Genomic DNA, 12,361 nt, shown 5'->3' with positions numbered 1-12,361 from the left:
CTTGTTGGTCTGATCTGTCCAAACTTGTGGTAAATGACCAGAAAGCCTCAGGGAGGGTGAGGAGAATTCTCTTTACCACTGGGAATTTATTTTATGATTGAGAATTATGGCTGGAAGAGGGGCGCATTCACTAGTAATGTCCTAAAGTGAACAGAATGCAAACTTGAAGCAGAGAATGTCAGGTGGTCCCTGGGAACAGGATGGAGGTGCAGGATAAACTAAATGGATTCTTCCTGTGGAAGAGCACCGGGTTTGCTTTGGAAACCAGGAATGGGTTTATTTGCATGAAAGAATTGTGCTTTTTGAACACCACTGTAAAAATATTAGTAATCTTGGCATAGATGTTGTGGGCCAAAAGGTCTTCCTGTGTAGACTACATGTTTTCTGTGCTCCCTTCACAGTTTAACTGAAACAGATAACTGATCAGTTTGCATGTCATTTTAAAAATCCAACATTGCAAAATTAACCAATTGTTGTTCCTTCTAAGTTACATTTTGAAATGTGCAACTGCTTTCACGCAGTTGTCTGGAAATGGCTTCCTTCAGCTTTGTCTCAACCATATAACAATTAAAGTACAGAAACAGGCCATCTCGGCCCCTCTAGTCTGTACCGATTTTAAGTGATCTCCTCTAGTCCCACTTACCTGCAGCCTGCCCATAACCCTCGATTCCCCTCACATCCATGCACCCATCCAACTTTTTCTTAAATGACAAGATTGACCTTGCTGTAACCATCTCTTCCGGAAGGTCATTTCACTCAGCCACCACTTTCTGAGTTAAGAAGCCCCCTCTCATGTTACTTCTAAACTTTTTCCCCCCCCCTAACCCTTAATTCACCAATCTCACCTACCGTCAAGGGGAAGAGCCTATTCACATCTCCTCAACCTTCTGCGCTCCAATGAATAAAGACCCAGTCTAATCAATTTTTATTTGTATTCTAGATTCTGCAATCCCGGCAACATTTTAGTAAATCTCCTCTGTACCGTCCCCACCTTATTTATATCCTTCCTATAATTTGGGAACCAGAACTGCACTCAGTATTCCATATTTGTCCGCACCAATGCCTTGAACAGTCTAAACATCACTTCCCAACTCCAATATTCTATGCTTTGATTTATAAAGGCCAGCATACCAAAAGCTGCCTTTACCACTCTATCCACACAAGATTTCACTTTCAAAGAACAATGAACTGTTATTCTAAGATCTCCCTGTTCCTCTCATCCCTCAACGCCCTCCCCTTCACTGCATGTGTCCTGTTTTAATTATTCTTCCCAAAATGAAGCACCTCACACTTATCTACATTAAACTCCATCTGGCATCTTTCAGCCCACTCTTCTAAGCGTCCATATCCTTCTGCAGTCCCTGAAAACCATCTTCACTATCCACAACTACCCCTATTTTTGTATTCTCCGCATATTTATTATTCCAATTTACCCCTCCATCGTCCAAATCATCAACGTAAATGACAAACCTATTTTGGGTGTCCCTGTCTTTTTAGCATTCTTCGCTCCATCTGAAAACTTTCTCCAGCTCTTTACACCAGTATTTTACTCATCCCTTTGTTACCCATTTGTGGGATGTGGATGTCGCTGACAAGGCAAGCATTTAGCATTCATCCCTAATTCCTGTTGAGAAGGGTTGTCGTCGTGGTTAAGTGCAACACCTTTACAGTTTGTACATTCTCCTTGTATCTCTGTGGATTTTCCCTGGGGGCTCTGGATTCCTCGTACTGTTCAAAAAGTACTGGGGTTCATTGGATGTAAATTGGGTGGCACGGACTCGTGGGCTGAAATGGCCTTTTACCGTGCTGTATGTCTAAATTAAAAAAATTTAAGGTGGTGCTGAGCCAATGCCTTGAACTGCAGGTGAATAAACACAGCAGTTTAATGCAGTTAAGACTCTTCATCATTTCACAGTGCTTTGGGTTTATTAGAGCCAGGGCCCAGGTTCAAATCCACCGCTGTCTATAAGAAGTTAGTACGCTCTTCTTGTAACCTGTGTGGTTTTCCTCTGGTTTACTCCTATGTTCCAAAGTCGTACAGGGTTGGTTAGTTGATCACGTGCCTGTAAGGGCCTGTTACCATGCTGTACCTCTATATAGACCCAAATGTGCTGAATCTGGTCTGTGTAACAAATTTCCTTCTCTGGAGGACTTGAGTGAACCAATTTAAATTCATCAGCTACTGTGGTTGGATTTTAAGTGTCTTCTCTAGATTGTTATCCTACATCTTTGAATTATTAGTGCAGTAACCAGTGCTCCCACCAGTATCTCTAATGTCAAAGTAATGCCAGCCACTTGCTGGAATAAAATATAAGCTGCTGTCTCTGTACGAGGATCTTACTAACATTACTGATCTTTGCAAAGCAATGACTGTGTTGATTACAACATGTTTGAGTGACATTCCCTCTGTGTTTCCTTGCGACAGGTTCCTGTGCACCAGAACTGTAAGGAACTGCTTGGTATTCGGGCAGAGCTCCAGAAGAAAGTTGAGGAGCTCCAGCGTGAGGTCAGCAATCTGGCGATATCATCTTCCTCTGAGAGAGGTTCTCCCACACACTCTGTGTCTCCTGTGCAGACCACTGTCTGAAATATCATCTTCGCCATGGTTAGCTGGTACTCACTCATTAACGTTAACCACTGGAAAGACTGCCACATGTACTTGAAAATTGTATAGTTTGATTCCGTTTTGGTAGGAATGCATTTGTGTGTGCAATATCTTATTTTTAAGTTGTGTAAATGTTGGTGTGGGTGGCACTGGTACAATACCACTTTAATAATAAGCCAAGACCTTCCCCATAAAGGGAACTGGAATGCCATTGTGCAAACTTTGAATCCAGCCTCAACCTGTGGCAAATTTCAGACCGTGAAGTCTCAGAAGTTGTTGGAGTTGGAAAATGCATCTGAAGGCCAAGGGATCAAAGTGCCAAGTTTCTATTGCAGTCTACTACATAGGAGGCAGCTGTGTCTCAAATTCCCCACCCCCTCAGTGGCACACGTCCATGTTGGTTTTCAGAGCTGAACCTGAATCACGAATCATACTACAATTCACAAAACAGTTTGACTTTGTTTTTGGACAGGTAACTTTACTCATAATATTTTAGCAACCTTAATAAAATGTATTTATTTTTATATAGGACCTATAGATTTCACCATCATTTTTGATCATTCTACTTATCATTCAAACAATTTCCAGGGATTTTTGAAGGCAATGCAATCATTACACAAGATGAAGTCTTCATAACCTCAGCTGTAATAACCCATGGCTAAAAATGTGGTTAAGACGGGGAAGATGTTCATTATCCATTATTTAAGTGAGGATTTGCTTTCGTCTGAAGACATGTGCCATATACTGCTCATCATTATGAGATACTGAACTAGATTTAGAATATTCAAGGCTGTTGAGACTTCTGCAATGCCATTGGAGATCTGAATGATTTGAAGATCACAGCAATTTCAAAGAAAAATAATTTGCAAAAATCAGTGCTTAGATTGAAACTAGACAAAGCCTTTTTTTTTGTACAGACTTTGCCCCCTTGGTACCAGTGCTTAAAATGAATGCATAATTTGTGCAAAAATGAAGTCCAAGATTAGCATTTTTCAGGTGTGGAATAATTGCAGTGTTCAATAAATTCCATTTCCACAATGAAGTTGCATAAACTATTTTTATGACTGATTTTTATTTGTCTTTTGCTAATTAAAGATCTTTAACCAGTAGCCAACAGTAAATGAATGTTTTAAGCACACATCCAAGCTCTCTCTCTGATCCAATGTTCTTTAGAACTATTAGCTAAATAAGTCAGATGTTTCAGGATTCTTTTATTGCCATGTAATAAAACAGAAAATGTAACATTGCACAAAATTTCCTTTAGTCTGCAGTAAGGTCCTTATATAGTCTGTTCGTATCTAGAGGACTTCAAATTTTACAAAAGCTGACACCTCTGGACTAGTAGAGACAACTCTGACATCCACAGATTTGTTTTTACCTTCCTGTGGCAGTATGTTGTCTGAGTTGCCTGTGTCTTGTGTCAAAAAAACTGTCAATCACATTGCTTTAAGAACTCATTTCTGATCAATAAATCGGGTGCAGTCGTCATTTGGAGCATCAAGTTTCCAAAGTTTTAGCATTAGTGTAATTTTTGGTGATGGTGAGTTATTTCGCTGGAGAATATTATATTAAATTTAAATGCTGAAAGTATTTGGTATCGATGCATTCCATTTTAAATGGTTAATTTGTCCCAAGTAGATAATAAAGCACTGCATTGTATGGAAGAGCAGTGGTCAATAATATCTCTCAACCCATGTCATGAAAAAACTTAGTGCTGTTTGTGAGATCATACTCTTTTACATACTGTACAATTCCCTGAATATAACTGAAACAACAAATCAATAAATATTCAATTGGCTCTCGAGTGCTCTGAGATGTCTCAGGTGCTTTAAAGACTATACAGATCATTTCGAAGTGATTTCTACACCAATTAATTACTGAATATGCTCCTCCAGCATCATCGTCTTAAAAAAGGAAATAATTACATTAAAACAAAAGACCACATTATTTTAAATTAAGAATACATAAAAATGATCATTATCTACAGGTTTATTTTCAGTTTGGATATAATTTAATCATTCATAGCAGCTGTGGCACAAAGTTGCATCAAGTATGGCTATTCTGTTATTCAACACAGCCAAAGAAACACAAGATAGCAGCACTCAAACCATCTGTTAAAACAGACTTTGAAAGGACCGATTTGGAGCTGGTTTTTAAACGCATTGACTCAGCTGTTTTAGCAACTTCAATAAACTTACCAAAGTATTGATTCAGCATTACCTTTTTAAAAAATTGTAGGACATTTGAGTGTTTTCATTTCCATTTGGTTCACAGCATTGCTAAACATCAACTCCTGTCTTCTTCCAAGTTGAACCTTTGTACATTACAAAGCACGAGTGTTCCCCAACTATTCTTCAACCCACCACATTTGTCCCAGATGTAATTTGAAACCTCTCCATCCCTTAATTGTTTTTGTGACAAGTTAGAAATTGTAGTTGGCACTGCAGAAATTTTCATCCATTTATTTGTCTGCAGTGTTTAAATTCACTTCGCTGTCCATAGACTTTAGTTTGTTAACAGAAGGGATAAATGTCACAGGCTTGAAATAGTTAGAAACTCATTGAAACTGTGCATATTTCAAAATAACACAGCTACGCACATTTCATTGCAAGACGTTAACATTTTAACGGATTTAAAATGTGAAACAAATGTAAGTGTACCAAAGATTTCCAAATTAAACTTGGGCCATTTACCATTTTAATCAGGTTATCCTTTAAGCCCATTACAGCCCATCTCATGGCACACATGCCTCTTATATAGTGGCTCAGTTAACCATTTCAGCATTGACTTCCTTACTGCTTTTTGTCTGAGAAGTTACAAAAAAATCCCAAATATGTTTACTCTGCAGTTAGTAAGAGCTCCTGCTTTTCACACTAAAACCTCCCCATGGCTTAATGTTATTAATGCCAACTTGACACTGGGTCACAAGTTTCTAAGACAAGTGACCAAAAGTTTGTTCAAAGAGGAAAGTTTTAAGCATTGTCCTAAAAGAAGGAAGTGAGGCAGAAAGGAGGATATCCCACAGTGTGGGCTCTGGATAGGACAAAGCCTGGATGTCATTGGTGAATGGTTGAAAAGCAATTGGAGGTGAAAGATGTTTAAGTGTACTGTGATCACACGATGATGGGCCTGAAGACACTTCACTCGCCACAATACAAAGGATGACCCAAATTGGTCACGTACTGTGAGACTATATGTGATCTGTGTCTAACTTGTCAAGCACATGAAAGGTGTGGAAGACCCTTTAAGCTCCCAACTTCATTAACAAAGATTAGTCAGAAATATAAACAATCTAACAAGTGTAGCCCAAGAATAATTAATTTGCCAACATAAAATCTATTCACAGAGTCAAATTGTAGTGTAATATAGTACAAAAAGCCACTTACAAAAGCCTGGTTCAAGGCTAAATCCATTGCCATGTATAAACTTCAAGCCAATTCTTTGTAAATCAGGAACTGCCAGGATTTTAAGCTTACCCATTGAACGATGATCAGGTTTTGTTCTATTAATGCTACAGCCGAAAGCATAAGCTAGAAAGATAATCTGGTTATGCCACATAATTCTAAAGGATACTTTTAAGTTGAGTGTCGGGGGGCAGGGATAGATTATTATTAGATGCCAATCAGAGATGAATTTCTTCCTTTGAGGTTTTTAAATGGTTGAGAAAGTGGTTAAAGAGCATTTGGGATTCAGGAATTTTAAAAAAGACACAGAAGACAAAAGCAATCATTCCTGAAACACTGCTTCAACCAACATCCCGACCAGGACACCACACTTTACAAATGATGTCAAGGCCTTGGAGAGGGGCCAGAAATGTTTTTGCAAGATGATTCCAGAGAGGAGGGAATTTAGTTCTATGGATGAGCTGATATTATTGGAAGTAGAGAAATACACAAGAAAATCTGATGGAGGCATTTAAGATCATGAAGAAATAGGTGTTGATAGATGGATCCATTGGTGAAGGGGGTCAAAAAAACAAAGCTGCCATCGAGTTAATAGGCTGTGTGGCCTTTTGTACCTGAACCATCCTGTGAAAAATCATTGGAAGGAATAGAGGGATATGGATTATGTCCAGGCAGAAAAATAATTGGTATTGGTGTGTGGCACAGATGTGGTTGGCCAAAGAGCCAGTTCTTGTGCTGTTCTGTTCTATGTTCACTGCCATGTGACTATCAGGGAATGATACTCACACCTTGAAAAATCTAGATTGGATTGCTGTAGTTTTCAATTAAAAAAAAAATTTGGACATACGGCACTGTAATATGCCAATTTGGCCTTACAAGTCAGTCCCACCCAATTTACACCCCATTAACCTATACCCCAGTACATTTTTTTAAGGGTGGGAGGAAACTGGGGCCCCTGAAGAAAACCCACGCAGACACGGGGAGAATGTACACACTCCTTACAAACAGCGCAGGTTTCGAACCCAGGTCTTGTCTTAATCGCTGGCGCTGTGAAGGCAATGCATTAACCACCATGTCAACCGTGACACCCCCTTTAAATTTTAGATGAATAATTAGTTCTTTGTGAATCTACAAATAGTAAACTTTTGGAGGCAATATTGTTAAGACATAAACAGGACAAGCTGTCTCCTACAGAATGGGAATATTGGGGGTTGTACACTAAGAATTTACATCTCCATCCTTAACCATCTGTTCTTAGAGGTTGAGATTCACATCTCTTTTCAGGGTCAGGCTTATGAACATTTGGAAAGAATTGCCCAAGGAAAAACTCCAATTATTTTATGAAGGAAGAAACTGGCAGGTGTCTGGAAAATCAGCGCGTCCATTGGACATCTCATGGCTTCGTAAGTCTTGTGTTGCTTCTGTGCAAAGTATCATTCAGAGCTCATACCCGAGAAAGACCTAACAAAAATAAAATCAAAAACTTACAACCAGTGTAAAATTACGGTATTACATGCATTTTAAAAAATACCACTATCTTTAAGTTTGCTACTGTAAAAGATACTGTATAAGTGAAAAATGGATTAATTGGAATGTGGAGAGAATAAATTGGGATTCTGCTAGAGACCAGAGTTAATGAAATTATGGGCCAATTAAAATTTTTCCATTGGAGTAAGTTCCATAGAATTTTTTCAGGTGACAGTGTAGAAGGATGTGGATCAGAAGCAACAAGGATCAGGAGGAGAAATCTTGCCATTTAACTGACAGAACATAAGGTTCCTTAGAACTCACCTCTACTCGTCTGTTATTTTAAATTTAGACATACAGCACGGTAACAGGCCCTTCTGAGCCTGAGCTGCCCAAATACACCAATTAACCTACAACCCTGCACATTTTGGACGGTGGGAGGAAATCGGAGCACCCAGAGGAAATCCACGCAGATACGGGGTGAACTTACAGATAGTGCCAGATTCGAACCTGGCTTGCTAGTGTAATCGCGTTGTGCTAACTACTACGCTAATCGTAGTGTACAGATTCGATTACAGATGCCACCCATGTCTGTTATAAGAAGCAAATTTCACTAAACACACTTTGGTTTACTGTAGAAGCCAATCATGACTGATTTGATAAAGCACAAGTACCTGCATTTACTCCATCTTGGCTGATACCTTTGGTTAACAAAAAATCATTAAACTTGGGATCAAAAATCAGCAGATGATCTATTATTATTCAGCATTTGCAGGACGGGGTGTGGCAGATCTAAACACAGCATTCAAAGGGGAAATGGATTAGCACTTGGAAAAATGATTACAGGGCAATGGGCAGAGGATAGACTAGTGGGATTTATTTGTGGGGTCACTCTTGCAAGAGCTAAAGTTTCTTCAGCAAGACACTGAAGTGACTGATTAAAAAAGGAATCAGCTGTGGGTGTCCAGCATACAACAAATCTCTCAAAACCAACAAGAACCTTCCTGAGTGGTAACCATTTACCTTTCAAGTACCTGGTGAACTTTATAAATGTTAAATTCTGTGCACAGTCTAAGAATTGCCTGCAACCAGTGAACTTGGAGGAATGAGAAGTGAGATTGGACTGAACCAAAGAACTTTTCTGAACTTATACACACATTACATACACGTATGCTTAGAATTAGAATGGGGTTAAGTTAGGTTAGTTAAGTCAATAGTAGTAAGTTAAAGTGTGATTCTGTTTTCATGTCTAAAGATAATTAAATGCAACTTTTGTTTAAATAACCATTTGTCTTGGTGAATATCTATTGCTGTTGGGTTTTGGGGTCCTCTGGGCTCATAACAGAATTATGTACCAGAATTCCTAAATCCCTTTGTTCTACTGCACTCCTCAATTGTCTACCATTTACATGTATGACCTTTGCTAATTAGTCTTACCAAAATGTAGCACCTCACATTTATCAGTATTAAACTCCATCTGCCATCTTTCATCCTACTTTTCTCAGTGTCCTATATCCCACTGCAAGCTTTGATAACCTTCCTCACTGTCCACAATGCCACCAATCTTCATATCATCTTCAAACTTACTAATCCAATTTACCACCTTATCATCTAGATCAGGGGTGTCAAACTCAAATTCACAGAGGGCCAAAATTAAAAACTTGGACTAAGTCGTGGGCCAAACTAAATATTTATTGAAAATTTTCAACAACATCTGCATGTTTTCTCTTCTTTCAACATATGTAATGTTAAACTTTTTCTTATTAAAATAAATGTTTAATAATAGTTTTGGTTAAACTCTTTCCAGAAGCATTAACAAATGAGAAATAAAATATTCAATCAATAATATTTCTCTATACCCTTTAAGCTCCTTTTAAATGTATTTTTTTCACAAGCCAACAAGTCAAAAAAATAACAACTTGCTTCAATGAAAATCCAATCTTTCAACTATGAACAGTCCAAAGTGAACCAAAGAAAATATGAATCCAAGCTTCGCTTGCTCCACTGTACCACTGTACAGGTACTCTGATGCACCTGGGTCTAAACCATATACTTGGCATCTCTTCTTAGATGTAAGTTCATCAAACTCTGGGGTCAGAGTCTCCCTCCCACCTGTCTTGAAAGGTCCTGTTTTCTGTCTTTCGTTTGGCCATTTTTCGTAAGGGGTTTATTACATGTGAGTTGGGCGACAGGTCGCAGATGGAAATGAAAGTAAAGAGAGGAGGTGGGGGCGATTAGTGGGCTGATGGGCCGGCGCCAACGCATTTGCAAAGCATTCTGGGATTTGTAGTATTAGCTGTGCATGCGCTATACTGGTGCGGCGGCCAGCGGGCCAGCTCTAATACATATTTGATATGATCTTGCGGGCCAAATAGAATTATATCATGGGCTTTGACATGTGTGATCTAGATCATTAATATATATGACAAACAACAATGGACCCAGTACCGATCCCTGAGGCACTCCACTTGTCACTGACCTCCAATTTTCCACCACTACTCTCTGGCATCTCCCATCCAACCATTGTTGAATCCATTTCACTACTTCAACATTAATACCTAATGCTTGAACCTTCCTAACTAACCTATTATGCGGAACCTTGTCAAAGGCCTTACTAAAGTTCATACAGACAACATCCACAGCCTCCCCCTCGTCCTCCTTTTTAGTAATCTTGAAAAATTCTGTAAGATTTGTAAAACATGATCTACCACATACAAAATCGTGTTGACTACTCCTAATTGTATATACTATCTCTAACAATACTCTCCATTAATTTACCCACCACTGACATCAGACTCACGGGCCTATAATTACCAGGTTGGAGCCTTGTTTAAACAGCGGAACAACATGAGCTACCCTCCAATCTCCCCGTGGCAGTGACATTTTAAATATTTCTGTCAGAGCCCCCACGATTTGTACACTAACCACCCTTAGGGTCCTTGGGAATATCTTGTCAGTTATCCATCTTTATTCTCTTAAAATAATCAATACTACCTCATTAATCTGTAAATTATCCATGACCTCACTAGCAGATATCCTTACTTCACTTGGCTCAATATTCCTTTAGTGAATACTGAAGAACAAAAAAAATCATTTAAAATTTTCCCCATCTCTTCTGACTCCTCACAGAGGAACAATTTTATCCCTCACTATTTTTATACTTTTAATGTACCTGTAGAAACACTTTGAATCTATTTTTACCTTGCTTGCTAAAGCAGCAGCATCTCTCCTTTTAGCCATTCTAATTTCTTTTTTAAAATTTTTAAATTTCTTGCACTGAGTCATATCAATAACAAGATCCACAAAAGATCATCATCAATATATACAGTGACATTTCTTCTTCCCCCCTTCCCCCTTTCACCCCTCTCCCCTTCCCCACCCCCTTCAAAAGTTAATAAATAATAAAACACATAAAACAAAGAAATAACAAAAAGCAAAAAAGAAAAAAGTCGCATTGTCCACTTTCACATATTTAAATCTTATTCTGCTCATAATTATGTCGTTTTAAGAGATGGAGGTTTGTGGTCGGCATTCCCTGACATTTTATGTGTGGTTCCCAAATTTGTTTGAATAATGTACATTTGTCTTTCAGATTGTTTGTAATTTTTTCTAATGGAATATACTTGTTTATTTCTGTATAACCACTGTTGTATTTTAAGGCTTGTTTCCATTTTTTTTGCTACTGGTAGCATTATAATAAATCTTTTTTGGGCTCTGTCTATTTTTAGTCCTAATTTTTTGTCTCTTACATTATTTAACAGAAATTTTTTTTGGATCTTTTGGTATATTTTTTTTTGTGATTTTGTTTAATATTAGGTTTAGATCTTCCCAGAAAGTTTTTACTTTTGAACATGTCCAAATTGAATATAATGTTGATCCAGTCTCTTGTTTACAGAAAAAGCATCGATCTGATGCTGTTGGGTCCCACTTTAATTTCTGAGGAGTGAATATCATCTGTGTAGCCAGTTATATTGAATCATACATCATCGACTATTTATCATGTTCCTCAATGTTCCTCTACATAACTTCTCCCATGTTTCATTCTTTATCTCTGTGTTTAAATCTTTTTCTCAACTTTGTTTCAGTTTATACTTTGTTTCATCCTCTTCCTTATATTGCAATTTGATGTTCATGTTGGTAATAAATGTTTTAATTATCATTGTGTCTGTGTTTAAATATTCAGAGTTGCTACTTTCTGGTCATCTCAAGTTATTTCCCACTTTATCTTTTAAATAAGTTTTCAATTGGTAATATGTAAACATTGTACCTTGTGTTATTCCATATTTATCTTTTAATTACTCAAATGTTAATAAATTATTTCCCAAAAAGCAATCTTCTATTTTCTTGATTCCTTTTCTATCTCATTTCTTGAAAAATAAATGATGTATTGTAAAGGGGATTAATGGGTTTTGTGTTAATAACATTTTTAGTATTTGATCATTTTCTTTTTTTCTTCCAGGTGTATTATTTTCCATAATTTAAGTATGTGACGTAGTACTGGTGAATTGTTGTATGGCACCAATTTTTCATCCCATTTGTAAAGTATGTTTTATCCCGATTTGTCTAATTCTATCTTAGTCCAGTCTGGTTTTTCTCCTCTCTCATAAAAATCTGATAAGTACCTTAACTGTGCTTCCCTGTAGTAATTTTTGAAGTTTGGTCGCTGTTACCCTGTGTTTGGAACTCCATGTTAATTTTCTAGTGCTATTCTTGATTTCTTACCTTTCCATAAAAATTTCCTGTCTATTTTCTTCCGTGTTGCAAAAAAATTTTCTGTCAGTCTAATTTGTTTCTTAAGGTTTTTTTTTACAATCCTTCTGTTCCTCAAACAACTCATCTATTGAGGGGAGTCACATGATTGAGTAGTGGCTGGTAGGAGACTACC

At 37.7% G+C, this 12,361-nt stretch overlaps 2 protein-coding genes across 22 annotated transcripts in view; one reads left to right on the top strand and one right to left on the bottom strand.

Moving 5' to 3' along the window:
• Positions 1–12,361, bottom strand: part of LOC138740247 (CD99 antigen-like protein 2) — a 224,114-nt gene that overhangs the window by 6,620 nt on the left and 205,133 nt on the right. For 7 of the 8 annotated variants that reach the window (XR_011342768.1, XM_069892600.1, XM_069892604.1 and 4 more), the window contains one exon: positions 4,573–7,470. The exons of the other annotated variant lie outside the window; for it this stretch is intronic. Coding sequence is in view for 1 of the 7 variants with exons in the window: in XM_069892604.1 (XP_069748705.1) it covers positions 7,454–7,470 (17 nt within the window). In the remaining 6 variants the exon portion in view is untranslated. Of the gene's footprint in view, positions 1–4,572; positions 7,471–12,361 lie in introns of those variants that run through there. 8 annotated transcript variants of the gene reach the window in all.
• The window catches only part of LOC138740245 (phosphatidylinositol-3-phosphate phosphatase MTMR1-like), a 73,389-nt gene that overhangs the window by 52,160 nt on the left and 8,868 nt on the right, over positions 1–12,361 (top strand). For 7 of the 14 annotated variants that reach the window (XM_069892591.1, XM_069892590.1, XM_069892586.1 and 4 more), the window contains one exon: positions 2,426–3,643. In XM_069892591.1, coding sequence (XP_069748692.1) covers positions 2,426–2,587 — 162 coding nt within the window. In that variant the 3' untranslated portion in view covers positions 2,588–3,643. Of the gene's footprint in view, positions 1–2,425; positions 3,644–7,293; positions 7,500–12,361 lie in introns of those variants that run through there. The other 7 variants (XR_011342762.1, XM_069892585.1, XM_069892582.1 and 4 more) reach the window with 7 other exon arrangements.

The sequence above is a fragment of the Narcine bancroftii genome, chromosome 8 (genome assembly GCF_036971445.1).
Source record: "Narcine bancroftii isolate sNarBan1 chromosome 8, sNarBan1.hap1, whole genome shotgun sequence".
Taxonomy (NCBI): Eukaryota; Metazoa; Chordata; class Chondrichthyes; order Torpediniformes; family Narcinidae; genus Narcine; species Narcine bancroftii.
This window is presented reverse-complemented; position numbering and strand designations above follow the sequence as displayed.